This window comes from Rhinopithecus roxellana, chromosome 13 (assembly GCF_007565055.1).
Source record: "Rhinopithecus roxellana isolate Shanxi Qingling chromosome 13, ASM756505v1, whole genome shotgun sequence".
NCBI lineage: Eukaryota > Metazoa > Chordata > Mammalia > Primates > Cercopithecidae > Rhinopithecus > Rhinopithecus roxellana.
Window position 1 is genome coordinate 12,140,272 of NC_044561.1, and position 20,047 is coordinate 12,160,318.

The 20,047-nt window shown below is 43.0% G+C and overlaps 1 protein-coding gene across 2 annotated transcripts in view; it reads left to right on the forward strand.

Moving 5' to 3' along the window:
• The window catches only part of GRK3 (G protein-coupled receptor kinase 3), a 171,847-nt gene that overhangs the window by 140,378 nt on the left and 11,422 nt on the right, over positions 1-20,047 (forward strand). For both annotated transcript variants that reach the window (XM_010375592.2, XM_010375593.2), the window contains 5 exons: positions 5,201-5,267; positions 5,824-5,924; positions 11,495-11,561; positions 12,650-12,745; positions 16,002-16,164. In XM_010375592.2, the coding sequence (XP_010373894.1) occupies positions 5,201-5,267; positions 5,824-5,924; positions 11,495-11,561; positions 12,650-12,745; positions 16,002-16,164 (494 nt within the window). The remainder of the gene's footprint in view (positions 1-5,200; positions 5,268-5,823; positions 5,925-11,494; positions 11,562-12,649; positions 12,746-16,001; positions 16,165-20,047) is intronic.

Here is a 20,047-nt window from a genome sequence, read left to right on the forward strand (position 1 = left end):
AAAGGAGGAGAGAGGGAGGAAGGGAGGAAGGAAGGAGAGGGAGGGAGGAGGGAAGGTGAAAGGGAAGGAGGAAGGAAGGTGAAAGGGAGGAAGGAGAGGGAGGAAGGAAGGAAGAAGGGAGAGAAGAAGAGAGGGAGGGAGAAAGGGAGGGAAGGAAAGAGGAAGGAAGAAGAGGGAAGAGAGGGAGAAAAGGGAAGGAAGGAGGAAAGGGAGGGAGGGAGGGAAAGAAGGAAAGAAGGAGGGAAAGAAGGAAGGAAGAAAGCCGACCAGCCAGGAAGGGAGACGCACAAAATCCTTGAGGGATAGGCAGTCCGGGAGAGTAGCTATTGATACACACACCGTATCAGGAGCTGGCCGAGCTGTGCTGACTTCGACAGTAGCGATGTGCTGGGAGCACAGACATGGGAGAAGCAATTCTAACCTGGAAGTGTTGGGTTGACCTCATGTGGGAGATGGTCTGTGGAGTAGATTTTGAAGATAGGTAGGATGACAATACAAAGCCTGGAAGCAGGGGAAATATCAGCTTTCTATGCTTCTCAAGAGGGAGGAAGTGCTGCGGGAGAAGGCTCAGATGGTTGGGTCAGCACTGGGAGGACCTCGGATGCAGTGCTGGGAAGTTTGACCTTTATCCTCCAGGCCCCGAGGCTGAAAGCTTTTCAGTGGAGCAGTGGCAGAGTTGGATGGCTTTTCAGTAAGATTATTCTGGAAGCAGCCCGGAGCAGTGGAGGGACTGAGACAGGGTGCAGGCAGAATGTGAGCAAAAGGCAATGAGCTTGCACAGCAGGCCTGGAACCTGACAGGAGCAAATGACACGGCGGTATAGCAGAGCTAGCATCCGTAATGCTTCAGTGTTTTCATGGGGCGTGTTTTGTTTTGTTTTGTTTTGTTTTGTTTTTTTGTAGATGGTTGGATATGGAAGGATAGGAGTTAAACATGGTGCAATTTAGATTCCAGATGACTGGGAGAATAACAATGTCATTACTAAAATCAGTGTCTGTAAATTTTCGGTGGTTCACGTGAAACTGAAGTGTCTGGAGGGCCTTTCAGGAGCAAAGCCCTGTGGCGAGGCGGGCAGGAGGTGGGACTGTGTGCAGGAGCCTTCAGTGCCTCAGCTGTGAACAAGGGGATAATGCCACCTGTTCTACTTCCTCACTAAGTTGCATGTGGGAGAACCTCAGAAATCTGCCTCTCAGCCTCCTGTGCATTTTTCCTATGCTGTGTACAAGGGAGCCCCTGGTAGCTGTCTTTTCTCGGGTGCATGGAGCCTAAGAAATCATCTGAGTGGAGGAGGAGATTGACTAGGCAGGGTCTCCAAGGCACAGGCTTGGGCACAGTCCCCTCTGCATCCTGACACTCTCCTGGAGCGCCGTCCTCAACCCTGGGGGACACTGGGCAATGGCTGGAGGCATTCTTGGTCATCATAACTTGGGGAGGGGCTGTTACTGGCATCCCCTAAGTAGAGGCCAAGGCTGCTGCTCAACATCCTATGAGGCACAGGACAGCCCCTGCAACACCCCGACAAAGAATCATTTAGCCCTAAATGTCAACAGTGCCGAGGGTGAGGACCACTGCCCCAGAGCAAGTGTCCCTCCCTCCTCCCACAGCTGTGCAGTGAGGTTCAATCAGTGGCCACCAAGGAAGGGTCTTTCTATTTTCTCTATTTTATTTTATTTTATTTTATTTTATTTGAGACAGAGTTTCGCTCTGTCGCCCAGGCTGGAGTGCAGTGGCGCGATCTCGGCTCACTGCAAGCTCTGCCTCCCGGGTTCACGCCATTCTCCTGCCTCAGCCTCCCAAGTAGCTGGGACTACAGGCGCCCGCCACCTCGCCTGGCTAATTTTTTGTATTTTTAGTAGAGATGGGGTTTCACTGTGTTAGCCAGGATGGTCTCAATCTCCTGACCTCGTGATCCGCCCGCCTTGGCCTCACAAAGTGCTGGAATTACAGGCGTGAGCCACCGCGCCTGGCTGGTCTTTCTATTTTCTGTGATTTAATCCTCGTTGCTCTGACCAACATGTCCCCTTGCTTCAACCAATGTGCCCCCTTGCTTCTGCGGAAACACTTTTCTGCACACTTTATTTTGTCTTCATCCCCTACAAGAATACTGCAAGGCACTTGGAGAAGGAGTCTGGATGGGAGAAAGTTGTCAAGGCTTGAGAAGGCATTTTGCATCCCTGGACTCACAGTGATTGACTAAGCCACTCATATGCCCCATCTTTGGGTGCTGGTCACTACTGCTATTTCAGATGACTTTGTCAGATACTTAAGAGTGTCTGCATATGAAGATGCGTCCTTGTTGCAAATCTGTGTAGCTGCTATCATGATCTTCACCTAGATTTAAGATGTCTGTTAAGAAAATCAATTATGTGACAGTGGCCTTGATCTTACACTTGTCACTGTTGATTGTCTCCCTGTGGAGTTGTCAGACATGAGGAGAGAGCCTGGACAGTGGCCTAGGGCGAACTGAGTGCTGCTGGCGCTATTGAGTTTGTTCCAGGCGGGGGAAAAAGGAAAGTTTATAAATATTTTGACAGCTACTGGCTTAGGTTTGAAATGTACATTTAATATAACACGCCATCTTTTGAGTATTTTAAAATTAACTTTTGATGTGAGAGTTTTTAATCACATAATTTTTTGAACCGATTGTTTCCCCATGAAAATGATGTAGAGCTAACTTTGTGGGGGGTGTGTTTCCCCATCATTTATAACGTCCTGAACAATTTTCCAGCTCATTTAGGGGAAACGTGCAGCTGTTCCATTCTGTCTGTAGTTCCGAAAGCTACGCTTGACCACAGGACATGTGAATTCTTTTCCCACAGCATTCCCTGATGCAGCCTGCATGTTGCATGGGAAGAGCTTGGCCGTGCCTTGTAAGCTGTTGACAGGCCTGTTACTGTCTCCTATTTAAAGCGGCTGCATCAGGGAGCAGCTGCGATCACACAGGATCTGTGTGCACCACGTGCCTCACTCAGAATGGAGATTATTACTATCATAGGTTTTCTTTAACGTTTTTCAAAATAGAAACCAAGTCTTTGGCTTTGTTCACAAAGAATAATCAAGAATACATTGGAAACAGATGTGCATCAAGATTTCAACTTGAAAGACCAAACTGTCTGAACATGGCAGCATAGAATTGAATAGCTGAAGAGCATTTCTGATAATTTCTCCTTGAGCCGGACATGGAATTGCTATATTTATAAATGGAATTTGTAGCAATGGGGCCCATGTGCTGGAAATGGTTTTGGCACCACTAACTTTAACTCCAAGTCCCCTCACAAGCCTCCCTGTGGTCTCATGAAAGACTTTTTAAATTTAGCACAGAGTGCTTGTGTCAGAACACAGCAGGCCGCAAGGACATGGGGACCAGATGCAGGCGTGGGGTCCTCTGGCTTTGCACGCAGGAGCCAGGTCTGAGGGATTTGTCAAAACACCAGGGGATCTTCCCTTAATCCCTTTTTATACGTTAAGGAACTTCGTGGGGTGGAAACAGCTAAGTGTCAAGCAGGGAGACTAAGGTTTTCGTAGATTTGATAAACTTTCATTCCTTTTCTCTGCAACTGTAAACACCTTAATATTTCCATGGATTTTCTATAAAAGAATGATACAAGTATGTTTTTAAAAATTATAAAGAACAGATATTGTTTGCTTTTATAGCTGCGTTTTAAATGTGGTGATTATACATTTTTTCCTTGGAAATAAGGCAAAAAAGATTATTTCCAATCAAAATCTGTTTTAAAAGTTAAATGCTTGCTGGGTGCTAATTTACCTTGTTTTGATCTTTTTTTTTCCCCCCCCAAATAATGCTTTTAAGAGATGGCAATTAGTTTGTATTTCACTGCATGATATGGAAGGAAATAAAGGCCTAGAGTGCCCTCTCTTGTACAAAAATAAAATTAAAGTGTTTCAGACAATAAATGGTCTGAAATGTAATAATCTCAAAAGATAGTTCAATGTATAACCTAATTAATTCAGTAGGATGACCAGCTCAGTAGCAGTAAGTAGCAGTGCAAGATAAGTGGCATTTTCATTCTTTTTTAGAATCTCACTGATTTATGTGTTCAACATTCTAATCCATTTTATGGAGTTAATATTAAAATATTTTACATAATACCCTGCCTGCCTCAGATTATGTCATATATGCCTTATAAATAAATTTATAAGATTACTACTTACCAGGCACATCTTGCTATAAGAAAACTCAATCATATCTGTCCCTTTAATCTTCAAAATGAAAAATCAACCACGGTATTCTAGTTTGCATATTTAATAGTGTCTTTTAATGATAAGATTTCCTTTGAAAACCAACTTCTCCAAAATTTTAAAAACATGAGAAAGAGTAAAAGTAATCTGTTTTACACAGTTCACCAAGTAGACATTCATTTCGTAAAGTAAGAGTTATCTTTATTAATTTCAGTGATTACTGTATTAGGTACCTACTGTGTACTGCCATTGTCTTGGCTACTTGCATAGATGTCACTTTACTTTTTCCCTTCACCACTTCTGTGAAGTATGCGGCTTGATCCCCGCTTTACAGATGAAGAATTGATACTGAAGGTTTCTATGTGGCTGACAGTCAGTAGACAGTCAGGTGACAACTTGAACCCAGCTTTTGTGACTCGGGAGTCTGGGGTTCTGCACAGGGAAAGCAGGAAGTATGCAGAGCTGTGGAGAATCTGCTGGTGCATGGTTAGTTTCTGTTTTCATCAAAAGGATATATTACTTAAAATGACTGGTTTCTAGGGGTGAATCGTTTCATCTCCTTCATGTTTTGGTTCAACTGCTATTCCTTGGGCTGTTTGAGGGAACAATATCCATTTTCCTGAAAAATGTACATGAAAGTTATTGTTTAGCTCGAACTCTCCTATGACAAATGTTATATAAATGACTTTTATTCTCATGATTACCTGTTGGCTGGTTGTATATTCTTTTCTAATGATATTTCCATTGGGACAGCGCGTTTTAGGGCCACAAGTGCACTGAAGTGAGATTCAGGCAGTTCAAGTAAGATATAAGTCTTTCTATTTCGGGACCTAACGTTTGTTCGCCAATTCTTCCATGGAAATGATAAATGTTTATGACTTTTGCATTTCTCCAGTTTTGAATGGTGATAGGACATCATATTTTACCCAAATATTAGTCAGTGATATGTGCTGTTTCACCTGATGCCATATTTTAATAGAACAATTCTTTATTTCTACAGTCACAGCCCTTTCAGACAACATAAAACCAAAGACAAGCATGAAATTGACCGAATGACACTCACCGTGGTAAGGGATTCAAAACTGTATTCTTGTCTGCATGGTGATTGTCATGCTTCGCTCCGTCAATAATAAAAAATGCTATTACATAAAATATTATAGGAAATATAAAATTATGTATAAACATAATACAAATTTGCTTTCTTGAAACAAATAAATGCAGATACAATTTCTAAAAGAATTTCTAGGAGAAAAATTAATGGAAATAGATGCCAAGGCAAAAATCAGGATTTACTAACAAACAATATGAGGAAGCTAAAGAAAATCAAGAACCAGAAGTAAAGAAATCAAAGAAAAGGAGAAATTACTGAGATGCCAACGAATTTTGAAGCTCTTGCTTTATTGTGTTATATATTTATCTGGTTCTTCTGATCTGCCCCCAGACTCACTGATTTTGCAACTGATTAGTTACCTTTTTATGTGTCTATAGAGTAAATATTAATTCATAATGAGGCTGCAATTTTTAATATTATCGTTAGCCCAGTCATAGCCTTTAAGTCTGGTTGAGTGTTAGGATACTGTTTCCATGAACGAATTTCTGAAGTGTTACTCGTCTTTTCCCCAGAATGTGGAACTTCCAGACACCTTCTCTCCTGAACTGAAGTCCCTTTTGGAGGGCTTGCTTCAGCGAGACGTTAGCAAGCGGCTGGGCTGTCATGGAGGCGGGTAGGCCATTGTTCCTGCCTTTCGGTATCTTTACCAGAAGAGCAAAAGAGTGATTTTAAATACTGCCTATCAAAAGTCATCCCTAGTCATTAAAATCTTCCATTTTGATGTGAAAGGGGGAAGAAAAATCACATGGGAAATATACGTATATTGTCCTACGTGTTTTATAATTAAGAAGTTGAAGAAGTCACTCACTTTTTTACTTTATTTATTTTTGAGGTGGAGTCTTGCCCTGTCACCCAGGCTGGAGTGCAGTGGCGTGATCTCGGCTCACTGCAACCTCCACCTCCTGGGGTTCAAGCAACTCTCCTGCCTCAGCCTCCTGAGTAGCTAGGACCACTGGTGTGTGCTATCATGCCTGGCTAATTTTTGTATTGTTAGTAGAGACAGGGTTTTGCCATGTTGGCCACGCTGGTCTCACACTCCTGACCTCAGGTGATCCACCTGCCTTGGCCTCTAAAAGTGCTGGGATTATAGGCGTGAGCCACTGGGGCCAGCCCAGTTTTTAACTTTTAAAGATTGACCTTGTAGATGACGGAAATGAATTCTGATATTTTGTAGTCCATTTGTTTTTTAGTGATGGTTGTATTTGTGATTGTGACAGTTTAACATTCTGATCAGATTCTCACATATTTCTCTCATGCAGAACTGAGTAACTGTGATCTAACACATGCTCACTATTCTCCTGCCCCAAAACACTCTGAACAGTAATATCTGGAAATCTTATAGAGAGGGACTTAAGACAGACCTTTCTCCTATATCCCTTTACCCCCAGGCTTGCTTGGCATGAGAAATAACTTTTAACTGTATATTACCTATATGTATATCATACGTATGTGTATGTGTTTTTAGTGTGCATATTATACATATAAGCATTTTACATAGCTAAATAATGTACTTATATATGAGTATGTCCTTATTTATCAATTTGCAAAATTACCTATTCCTGCTATAATAGATGAAGATTTAGCTCACTCATTACCGTCTCTGTAGCCTTCCCTTCCTCCACCTCTCAAAAGTTGAAACGCTATTTTGGGCTCCTCTTTTGCTTGCCTCTGTAGCTTTAAATTCTGTGCTTAACTCAGTCGTGCCTTTTTCCAACTATAAACAGTATCTAAGTTGAGGATTTTGACATTCCTGTCTTTCATTGACTTCTTCTGTCTCATGTTCTTTCATGTTAATTTTTATTTTTACGTTATCAAGATGATACTGCTTTCTATTCTGCGATCATAATCAATCTTTGTGCTTTGCATATAGGTTGATTTCAAAAGTTGCAAATGAAGAAAGAGTATTTATACTCTTATGGAATCAAAAATGTTGTTCATTACATGGTTTCTACTTAGCCTGGTAATAAACCTTAAGTTAGTTTTATATATATATATATATATATATATATATATATATATATAATATATATATAAAATATGATATCACACACACTCTCTCTCTCTCTCTCTCTCTCTCTCAGAACAGAATATGATAGTTGTGGACTTTGTTTTTCCCTGATGTTTCTTTCGGGAAGGACTCAGCCTGCAGCTGCAGTGAGACAGAGGTGCTCTATTTCTGCTGATTGGCATCATCTCACCCAACACTTCCCTTTCCAGTCTCCTGGTCTGAATCTGCCATTCACTCGATTCCCTGCCTCCTGCTATATTTAGGCTAGATATAGAATTCTAAGTAAATAATAATTTTCCCCCAGAATTTTGAAGCTCTTGCTTTATTGTGTACAAGCGAACAGTCAGTGCAGGTCATGGAGCTAGGTTACCACTCACGATGGCAGGCACATAGCATCCCTCATGCTTGAAGACTTGTGCTCTTCAGCTTGGAGACCACCCTTACTTTACTTATTTGACATTTATCCTCCTCTGTTTCTCATAGAACTCTTATTAGCCAGATGCTGGGATTCCTTTCTAGATTTGGGCCTCTGTGCTCCTGATCTTGTATATTATCTGTATCTTTGCTTTAATTCTTTGTTTTACTTGCTGGTAGCATACATTTTCAACCCTTTTGTTCGTTTCTTTCTAAAAATCTTTAGCAGGTTTAATTTCTTAAAAGTAGAACCTTTCAGGGGTTTTACCCCATGTTAGAGTAAACACCTTGCTGCAGGTTTCTGGAGTTGGGTGTGGGAGAAGGAAGTACAGCAGGTATGGGTGTGCATGTGTGTGCGTGTGCAGCTCAGTGCCCAGAGCTCCAGTCCTGTGTCTCATCCCCCAGCCACACACACTGTGGTGAGCTGGAGCTCAGCATGCTGGCTCCGCCCCCAGGGCAGTAGCTCTGCCCTGCTTTGCTGTCAGTCACTACCCCTGTGTCAGCACCCCCTCTTGTCTGCTGATGGCCCTCTCTCTCTCTCTCTCTCTCTCTCTCTCTCTCTCTCGTGGTGGATTTATTTTTCTAATATTTATTTTTACTTTTATTTTTATTTTTTATTTTTTTGAGATTGAGTCTCGCTCTGTTACCCAGGTTGGAGTGCAGTGGCATAGTCTTGGCTCACTGCAACCCCTGCCTCCCAGGATCAAGTAATTCTCCTGCCTCAGCTTCCCAAGTAGCTGGGAATACAGGTGTGCACCACCACACCCAGCTAACTTTTGTATTTTTGGTAGAGACGGGGTTTCGCCATGTTGGCAAGGCTGGTCTTGAACTCCTGACCTCGAGTGATCTACCCGCCTTGGCCTCCCAAAGTGCTGGGATTACAGGCATGAGTCACTGCATCCGGCCTATTTTTGTTTTTTAAAAGAGATAGTATCTCACTCTGTCCCCCAGGCTGGAGTTCTATGGCATGATCATAGCTCACTCCAGCCCCAAACTTCTGGACTCAAGTAATCCTTTGGCCTCAGCCTCCCGAGTAGCTGGGGCCACAGGCCCACATTACCATGCCTGGTTAACATTTTTTTTTTTTTTTAATAGAGAAGGGGTCTTGCTATGTTGCCCAGATGGGTCTTGAACTGCTGGCCTCAAGTGATCTTCCCCTCTTATCACCCAAAGAGCTAGGATTACAGGTGTGAGCCACTGTGCCTGGCTCCTGTGGTGGGTTTATATCTCCATGTTGCTTTCCTGCCATTTCAGCGGTTATTGAGACTGTGTAAAGTTACATGCTTGCACGCAATCACTGGCTTGAACCAGAAACCTTCTTTCTGGGGCATTTCTAATTGCTTGGATATATGGAAGTAAACTTCTTATTTAGCTTACCACATTTAATGTGTGGACAATGATGGGTACAAAATGGAACCCACTAAGAAAATCACCGAAGTGTTTCCAGTAAAAATGCACAAGGATAACAACTGACTTGGATTCCATTCCTTCATTCACTGTCTGTTTACTGGGCACACACTGATGCTACCCCGTGAAGTGGCTGAGGCAGTGCACATGGTAGGCATGGCCCCTGCCTTCCTGAAGCTCATGCTGTGGGAAAGCCATGGTGTAGAAACATCGAGTAAGACAGGTCCAGATAGTGCAAAGCAAGACTTTGGAGAGTTTTGAGCAGAGAAGTGGTGAGTTCATTGAAGATGATTTGGGCGCTGTATGAAGTGGGATGGGGCTGCAGGTGGGCAGGACTAGAGGTCAGAGGAGGAGGCGTTAGAGCAGTTTAGGCAAGAGGTGCCAGGGCTCTGATGCCTCAGTGTTTCTGACAGGACGTCTATCCTTTCTTCCCTGCCCACAAATGCCGGTAGCACCCTGAGCAGGAATCACTACCCCTGGCTGGGCATGGTGGCTCACGCCTGTAATACCAGTACTTTGGGAGGCCGAGGTGGGCAGATCACAAGTTCAGGAGTTTGAGACCAGCCTGACCAACATGGTGAAACCCTGTCTCTACTAAAAATACAATAATAAATAATAATAATAATAATAATACTTAGCTGGGCATGGTGGCACGTGCCTGTAATCCCAGCTACTCAGGAGGCTGAGGCAGGAGAATTGCTCGAACCCGAGAGGCGGAGGTTGCAGTGAGCTGAGATTACAGCACTGCACTCCAGCCTGGGTGACAGAAAGAGACTCCACCTCAAAAAATAAAAAATAATAATAAATACATAAATAAAAGTAAATTAAAAAAAAAAAGGAAGAAAAGAACCTAAGCGAGAGTCTCATGAGGATGGGAGGTGGTAGGAAGTAGTCAGGTCTGGGTCTGGCCAAGGGCTGGCCGCGAAGCCTGAGGGAAGACAAGCATCCAGGACCATCCTGCCTGGGCCTGTGCAGGAGCAGTGCAGAGAGGGCTGCTTTAGACCTGCCTGCATCCTCTGAGTGGGCTGAGGAGTAGTAGTGTCCTGGAACACAGGGCACAGGTTGGTGCTTGGGATACAGATTGAGGAGTCCTATAAGGACACTCAAGCTCTGGGCTGGGCAAGATGCCCCAGGGACTGACTACAGAAGGGCCCGGAGAAGCAGCCTTGAGCTCTGTGACAGGATGTGGAGAGACCGTCAGTGGCATGTGCTGGGAGTGCTGCTCCCCGATGCAGGCTTTTCCTTGGAGTGTACAACTTTTTTTTTTTTTTCCTGGCTACAGGGTCTCACTGTGTCACCCAGGCTGGAGTGCAGGGGCACAATCTCGGCTCACTGCAACCTCTGCTTCCCAGGTTCAAGCAATTCTCCTGCCTCAACCTCCCAAATAGCTGAGACTACAGGCGCCCACTACCACGCCCAGCTAATTTTTTTGTATTTTAATCAAGACAGGGTTTCGTTGTGTTGCCCAGACTGGTCTCGAACTCCGGAGCTCAGGCGATCCACCCACCTTGGCTTCCCGAAGTGCTAAGATTACAGGCATGAGCCACCATGCCCGGCCAACTTTTGCTCTGGGTACTCTGAGTTTTAATCATGACCTTCAAGAAAACTTGTTTCTTCAATTTATTTTTTATTTCTGTTCTTATTTTTATTTTTGAGACAGAGTCTCGCTGTGTCGCCCAGGCTGGAGTGTGGTGGCGTGAACTCGGCTCACTGCAAGCTCTGCCTCCCGGGTTCACACCATTCTCCTGCCTCAGCCTCCCAAGTAGCTGGGACTACAGGCGCCCGCCACCACGCCTGGCTAATTTTTTTTTTGTATTTTTAGTAGAGACGGGGTTTCACTGTGTTAGCCAGGATGGGTTTCTTCAATTTATAAAGGGTTTTGGTATACATTATATTATTAGATCTCTTGTTTGCTTCTGAGTAAATGTGGTGCTTCACATTCCTGTCATTTTCCTATTACATTATCTATTGTGATGTGTAAATATTTGCTATAAATTTCTTTAATGTATAGATATCCAATTTAATTCTTATTTTCAATTATGTTCTCATGACTATAGAATTATTGTATGTGTATGCGTGTGTGTATATATATCTGTGAAAATTTCTAGGTTATCTTAAACTGTAATAACTCAAATAAATGATCATATGGGATAATATTCCCAGGCGCTGCATGCAGTATTCTAAACATCATAGCGTTCCTCCTGTTGTTTTGCAGGAAGCGTATTTATTTGCTTTCTTAAAGGAAAAACTGGAAATACTTGTTCCACTGTGTTGTTAACAGGAGACAGTTTTGCACAGTATTTCTTATGTTTCCAAATGCATACTTAGCACTGTTATGACTCTTTCTCCTCCAGCTCACAGGAAGTAAAAGAGCACAGCTTTTTCAAAGGTGTTGACTGGCAGCATGTCTACTTACAAAAGGTACTCCCTCTGTCTGGGACTCAACTTTGGGTACTGCCGCCCTTACACGCTCATCTCTGTCAGTTTCTGTCTCTGTCTCTCTATGCACTGCTGGCTTCCTGGCTCTGTCTCCCCAGCATCCCCACCACCTACCTCCCCCAGCATCCTGTGTCTGCAGTGCCCTGGTACCCAAGAGTTACCATGCAGCCAGTTCCCTTTGGGGCACTCTCACTCTTCATTTCCCTAATATAAACATTTTGAAAATATCTCCTATATCAACTTATACAGAGTAAAATGGAGCTATTATCTAGTTAATTCAAATGCACATATAATTGAGCCTTTTTTAGTTTTTGCTCTTCTTCTTGAATTCTTATCTCAACGTGACTGGATTTTTACATAGATATCTATAAAATGTACGTGAAACTTCTGCCATAAATGTATGTATATTTTCTAGCCCAATACTACATAAGAATGAGCATGATTTTATATCAGGATAATTTCCTTTCCTTATTTTAAGCTTCATTATATTTGCGTTGATACAGGAAACACCCCAAATTCAATTTTTAGAAAAATGTTGATTATCAGCTTTAGATTTGCTTTGCATGAACTCAAGCTGCCGAGAAATGATGATTTTCTCTAGTAAAGAAAGACTAATGTGTTAGTCCTGCTGAATTAGAGTTCGACCTCTGGGTCAGTTAACATGTACCTCGGCGTTCGCAGGTGTGCCCTGCTCCCTCTAGGCCCCGTTGTCCCTTGTGGTTCTAGCAACCTGAAGGTGGTGTTGCGTCTTCTCAGAGAATGTGCTTTCTTAAGCTGAGGTGGATGGATATGCAGTCCTGAGATTTTGTTATATTTGAAAATTATTTAAGGCTTTGGACATGAATCCTGTTTTTCTTTAATTTGTCTAAAATCTAGGGCCTTCCTTTGGGGCTATTCAGTGCAGAGGCTTTTCTACACAATATGAAATGTGATTTGTTACAAGCTTGAATGACATGCTGTGCAGTGTGGCATGCGGACATCTCGCACTCTGCTGTCTTTGTGGAATGTTAGGTTGGGACGGGACCGTACGATCATCTGATAACTGTACCATGCTTATTTGGATCTTCCAGTACCCACCGCCCTTGATTCCTCCCCGGGGAGAAGTCAATGCTGCTGATGCCTTTGATATTGGCTCATTTGATGAAGAGGATACCAAAGGGATTAAGGTACACATGCAACCACTTATTTCTTTATTTTTATTTTTGGATGGGGGGATTTCTGTTGGAAAGCAAACTTAGTGGTTGTTTTAATATTGGGCTGTTGTAGTATTTTGCCTACAAATGAGTATCAACATATTTGAAGAATGTAAGTTAAGGACCTAAATTAAAGGCTTTGAAGGCTTTCTTCAGACTAATAGTTTTATTTCTGAGGAACTGCAAGGTAAAATGTTTATTGATTTGGAATATTTGTGATTGAAATAAAACTTGAATTGTACCTGAAGCAGGAAAAACAGCTGTGTGATATCAAACATACTTCCCTAGTGCAAAACAGCCAACTGTCTCAGTTCTTCTAAGTTTTTAGATCTACCCACATTAGGATGAAAGAGCAAACAGCATGAATCATTTTGCATTTGTCAGTCAAAGGTGAAATAATCACTGTTTTTTTTAAATACAATCCTCTGCCTTCTTTGAACTTTCGTTCATATCGTTATTCCCCCAAGTAGACAAGACATAATTAGAGGTGGTGAGTCATGAGAGAAGATCATCCTGTTTAAGATGCTGGGTCAAAACATATCACTACATCAAGCTCTCACCTACCCCCATGCTGGCAGCTTGCCCCAGGCTCTCCCCACTGCCCCCGGGCCTCCCCTGTTTCTTCTTAGCTGCCCCCATTTACACCCTTCTGACACTAACCCTCCTTGCCTTCCCCACCAAGTAGCTTCCTTCTCCAGAAGGCTGCAGCACTATTAAAACACATGACTGTGAGGTGTAAATAAAAGAGTGACAAGTAAAATGCAAGGGCCTAGCAGGAGCTATAACCAGAGACACATAGGACTTGGACCCACTAGGCTGTGGGACAGAAAAGGCAGTAAATGGCTGGAGGAAGATGGGAGGATTGTGGGGAAGGAGAGCAGCTATCGGAAGCAGCATGTACAGGCTAAGTGCACCTGGGGAACCCAGTGGCAGCTGGTCAGAGCTAGGGGCCCCAGGAGATGAGGGGCTGGGCCGTGATGATGATTAGGGTGTTCACGGGACCAGCTTCTCAGGTGTTGGAGGTGAGGCAAAGACAAAGTGCAGAGGACCCAGGTCACAGGGCTGTGAGGATTGCTGACCAACTGAGAGACATCCCTCTGTGGTCTGGAGCAGTGGCTGGGGTCAGCATTGAGACCGATGCCTAGACCTGTACACCACCAGGTGTCGTCTGTAGCCGGAACCGTTGATACCTGTCAGGTATATGAGTATACAGCAGTGTTTTGGGGAACAATCCACTTACAAAGGAATTTTTAAAATTTACTGCTGTCACAGTAGAATTTTTTCACCTGCCGTATACCACTATCTATCCATCAGAGTACTAAAAATAAAATACTATTATGTGGGCACCCATGAACATGTTTTGATGTTAAAAAGAGATTATCATACTTAAAAATGTTGTAAACCAAGATCTAGGCTTTGGAGTCAGACAGACTGGGCTGGGATCTGCCTCTTAGCTGAGTGAATGTGGGCCATTCTGTAACCTCTCGAGTCTTGGCTTTCTCACCTGTAAAGTGGGGGGTTTCATTGCCAGGCGTTCTCTGAGGATAAATGAGGTGGCCTGCTGAAGGCTACAGGCATATAGTCAATGCTTGACAAACTAGTAGCTTCTACTATTATGTTTTGGTTCTTCCTGAGCGAGAGCTGAGAAGGAGCACACTTAGAACAAGAAGTCCTGTCTGGTAGGGAGTCAGCTGTAAGCAAGAAGCCCAGGTCCTGCCCCCGTGAGAGCTGAGTCCAGCAGGGAGGGCAGGGGACTGCATTTTAAGAAACTATCTTTTAAAAACAGCCCAAATAATACATTTTCTTTAAAAGGGTGGGAGAAAACTCACCTCATGTAAACATAAGTTTTTTTTTTTTTTTTAATTCCTTTTCAGCAAGGTGGGCTCAGTCATAAAGATGAAGTCTTCCTGAAATTGTAGGCGGTAGAACAGTGTCTATTAAACCGAGTTGGCCATTTCAGAATAACTACCTGGGCAAGGAGCGTGCTTTGGCTCTTTGCCGGACCGTTCAGAACCTGTCCCTGTGTGCCTGATCTCAGCTGCTCATCGGACCTTGAGGTTTTCAGCACCCCATCACTCACACACACTCACACACGCACCTCCAGTCCCATTCAGAGCAACCGAAGGGCTCCGTTATGGGCTTAGATTGAATGCCTGAAGAAAACAGAAAGAGGAAAAGCTCTACAGGTCAAAGTGACCTCAGAATCAGCAGATTATTATAACAGATCAATGAGACTGGATGGAGTGGGCCCCATGTTGGGGTGTGGGATGCAGCTGCTTCTGGTGCTCTGTTGATTTGCTAAGGGAGTGTGTGCAAGTGCCTTAGCCTCCTTGGTCTTCCTTGTCCTTGTCAGTGTTTTGCCTGTTACGATACCTACCCCTGCTTATCTTTCAAGGAGTAAGCAAATTAAGTCTCTAAGGAGGTCTGTGCTTCTAAGACAAGCATGTTTTTAATCGGTAGACTTGCTAGTATTTCTGCCATAAAAATGTAGCTCACATGCAGAAAACCATTTTCTTTGTTCATATTCAAAGTGCAGCCTTACCTAGAGGGGAGAAAGAAGAATTTTGAGTAATCGCTTGGAAGAAAAATGCTACCATTAAGTGTAATTTTTGTTACAGCAGCTCTTAAAGTCTCCATTGCCTAAACTGTCCATGTGTCTGGAGAGTTCTTACACATGTCATTATGATGTCAAACTGTAAATAGTTGGAAGGTTCATGGAATTAATAGGAAGCTCAGCCTCATTTACCATTTGTTTTTCTAACTTTTCAGATTAATTGAGGGTAGGTTCAAAAGCCCTTTTGGCTTCTCTCTTATAACAGTTTTTGAAACTATAGAAACAGTTTTCCTACCTATGTAAACGAAATATCCTTACCATAATTGAAATTTTACTTTGTTGTCTGAATCTCCTAGTACTTCGGGTAAAACCCTGTATATGTGAGTTTTCAATGGCAAACATGTCATGAAGATAGTATAGAAGATAGGGCTGGACGTAGCTGATCCAGGACTGAAAGTGAAGTGCTCCCCAGTTCTGTTTGTGGATGCTGATTACTTGAGTTGTCATTAGCAGAGATTTATGACAACTAATAACCTGCCTCGAAATGATTACTGCTGCCATCTAGTTATTTTCCTATATAGAGTTATGATCGAGTCACCATGCATGTGGCGCCGTGGACTCTTACCTTTGTAAGTATGTTAAATCATAAACATCTTGATTTCTTAAAATAATCAGCTGCTTGATTGCGACCAAGAACTCTACAAGAACTTCCCTTTGGTCATCTCTGAACGCTGGCAGCAAGAAGTAACGGAAACAGTTTATGAAGCAGTAAATGCAGACACGGATAAAATTGAGGCCAGGAAGAGAGCTAAAAATAAGCAACTTGGCCACGAAGAAGGTAAAATAGCTCACGTGTCTCAATACATTTCTAATGCAGTAAATTTTCAAAATTTCTTGTAAAGCTGAAAAAGTATTTGGGTCTTATGGTATTTTCCAGTCGAGAAGAAATCAATGCCATAAATCGTTTCAGTTTGCTCTGGCTTGGAAGAGCTCAGTCTAATATTTCAAAGTCTTCAGTCAGCACACAAATAAGTCTATGGAGACAGGTGGCCGGGTTTCTTTAGTATGCCCTTTTATCTTGGAGTACTTGGGGACTAGTTTGGAGGTTTTTTCCTTGCAGATTGAGTATGACAGTGTCAAGAGTGGGGCTGGTGTCATTGGTGTGTGCCTGTGCAGTCATCTGGGCACCTGACTCAGTTTAGTCCTCTGTTGTCATCACCTTGAGACTCTTAGTCATTTTTAAACAAGAGGCCTGCATTTTCGTTTTGCACTGGGGCCCGAGAAGTATGTAGCCAGTCCTGGCAAGGAACTTAGCATGACACGTCACTTGTCAAGAGAGGTAAATGGGCTGGGCGCAGTGGCTCAAGCCTGTAATCCCAGCACTTTGGGAGGCCGAGACGGGCGGATCATGAGGTCAGGAGATCGAGACCATCCTGGCTAACACAGTGAAACCCCGTCTCTACTAAAAAATACAAAAAACTAGCCGGGCGAGGTGGCGGGCGCGTGTTGTCCCAGCTACTTGGGAGGCTGAGGCAGGAGAATGGTGTAAACCCGGGAGGCGGAGCTTGCAGTGAGCTGAGATCCGGCCACTGCACTCCAGCCTGGGCGATAGAGCAAGACTCCGTCTCAAAAAAAAAAAAAAAAAAAAGAAGAGAGAGAGGTAAATGTCTCCCATTCAGGTACTAACCAGACCCAACCCGGCTTAGCTTCCAAGATCAGACAAGATCGGGCATGTTAAGGGTGGTATGGCGGTAGACAAGAGTTAAATGTATGAAGACATTTATATTACAAACAGCATTTTAAAAATTGCCAAATCAGGCCAGGCGCAGTGGCTCACGTCTGTAATCCCAGCGCTTCAGGAGGCTGAGGCAGGAGGATACTTGAGTCCAGAAATCCAAGACCAGCCTGGGCAACATGGTGAAACCCCATCTCTACAAAAAACAAGAATTAGCCAGACGTGGTGGTGTGCACCTGTAGTCCCAGGGACTGGGGGGCCGAGACAGGAGGATCACTTGAGCCCAGGAGGTTGTCTGCAGTGAGCTGAGATTGTGCTACTGCACCCTAACCTGAGTGACACAGCAAGAAGCTGTCTCCAAAAAAAAAAAAATTGCCAAACTGTATTTTTATGTAAATAATTCAGTGCCCTACTAAACATAACATCAAGTAAGAAACATAAGTTTTAAATAAATCAATTATTCTCGATTCACTGAATATGGTTACTCTTGATTTTTCTAAGATTTCTTGAATTTTGGATAATTTATTGTAGTTGATGATTATGTTAAGATGTAATTTCATTTCCCTCTGAGCAAAGACCCTTGCAAGGTTAACCTTATGTAACAAGAATGACCAGAAACTCTTTCACTCTATTAATAGGTTACTTTGGTGGCAGCATCTTAGTATAGGATTCCTTGGTCTTATCTGACAATTTCCCTGTATCATTTAAAGTGTCTTCGATTCTGGATGACTTACTCTGTATATAAACGTTACCAGAATACACCAAGGGAATCCTGCATTCTTTGAACTGCGCTTACCTCAATTCTGCAGGGACACACAGCCTTTATTTGTAAGCTCTTCTTTTTTTTTTTTTGTTTGAGACAGAGTCTTGCACTGTCACCCAGGTTGAAGTGCAGTGGCACGATCTTGGCTCACTGCAACCTCCGTCTCCCAGGTTCAAGTAATTCTCCTACCTCAGCCTCCCGAGTAACTGGGATTACAGGTGCCCACCACCATGCCTGGCTAATTTTTTGTATTTTTAGTAGAGATGGGATTTCACTATGTTGGCCAGGCTGGTCTTGAACTCCTGACCTTGTGATCCACCCGCCTCGGCCTCCCAAAGTGCTGGGATTACAGGTGTGAGCCACCACGTCCAGGCTTAAGCTCTTCTTTAGAGAACAAGTCCATTGTGATCACACTGGGCTGTGTTTACCACAGCAGATTTTACACAGGAAATTGAATCAATGTGGACTTGCTCGGGGGGGGGGGGGGGGGGGGGTGTCATGATGTCACTAGAATCCTGATTAATTGGATCCAGAAATATATATATCTTCATAAGCATGTTCAAGTGTATCATTCTAGTTAGAGCTGTAATTAGACAGAAAGTTTAGCAAATCGAGGAATTTATCTTCCTATGTTAGTAAGTAATTCGTGCATAAGTAGGTCTCGGCTGACAATCTCAGAGGTCACCTTTATACAAACATATAGTCTAGGCTTAGATTCCTGAAAAAAAAAAAAAACTTATAATACAGTTGGTCCTCCACGTCTCAGGTTCTGCATCTGTGGATTCGACCAGTCATGATCAAAAATATCTGGAGAAAAACAACAAGAATAACAATGCAACAATAACAAAGAATACAAATAAAAGCTATACAGCAGGGGTTCCCAACCCCCGAGGAGGGGGAGGCCGTTAGGAACTGGGCCACACAGCAGGAGGCACCACCTGAGCTCCACCTCCTGTCAGATCAGCAGTGGCCTGAGATTCTCAGAGGAGTGCAAACCCTACTGTGAACTGCGCATGTGAGGGATCTAGGTTATGTGCTCCTTATGAGAATCGAATGTTTGATCTGAAGTAGAACAGTTTCAACCCAAAACCATTCCTCCACCCCCATCTGTGGAAAAATTATCTTCCACGAAACTGGTCCCTGGTGCCAAAAAGGTTCTGGACCACTGCTACATAGTGTAACAACTATTTATGTAGCATTTACACTGTATTAGGTATTATAGGTAAACTAGAGGTGATTTAAAGTTTGTGGGAGGATATATGTAGGTTCTATACAAACACCATGCCATTTGATATTGATGACTTGAACATCTACTGATTTCGGTATCTGCTAGGGTCCTGGAACCTATCCCTTGTGGATGCCAAGGGATGACTGTGCTCGTATTTTAAATAGATTTTGGAAATGCAAGCACTTCTCAGTGAAAACGACAACTCCATCCTTCCCCATCACCACTGACCCTCCCTGGCCCTCCCTCTCCTTTGTTCTTTTCCTGCTTGTCTCCAGATGACACGACATGGGTTTTACTTGTTTACTGATGGTCTGAAACTCTCACTAGATTGTAAACTCTCTGAAGCAGGGGTTTTTGTCTCTTTTGTTCTCTGCTGAACCCAGAATATCTGGAACACGCCCAGCACCTGGGCATTCATGTGATACTTGTCAAAGAAATGAGTGTGTGAGTGAATGATTTTAGCACAATCACCAAAGCCTTTAATATAGACTTTAAAATTAACCTTTTTTTTTTTTAAAGACACAGTATTTCACGATAAAGATGTAATCAGGACTCAACAATGTGTGTGAATTATCTGTATACATAACCACATATTTGAGGAATAAACCTAACATTAAGCTGAGGAATGAACCATTTTTGATCCTTATGTTACCTTAAATTACTTGGACAAGAAAATTCCCACTATTATTATTTTTAAGATAAAAGAGAGATTAAAGGGGGAATCCCAACCCCACATAAAGGAGAAGGTACTCTGGGGATAACTTGACTTTAAATACTCTCTATTCTCCAGTTCTCCTTATACATAATGAAAAGAGTTTGGAAACTTAACTTTTGCCCTCCCAGAGCGATAAATGAACATCATGGGTTTATCAGAATATTGAGAAGAAGCCATTTACTATGTGAGCAGAGAGAGCTGCAGAACCCTCTGATCTTTAGATCCCCAGTGCACATGCATTTAAAACTAAAATCATGACTTCTGTAATGTGTTCTGTTTA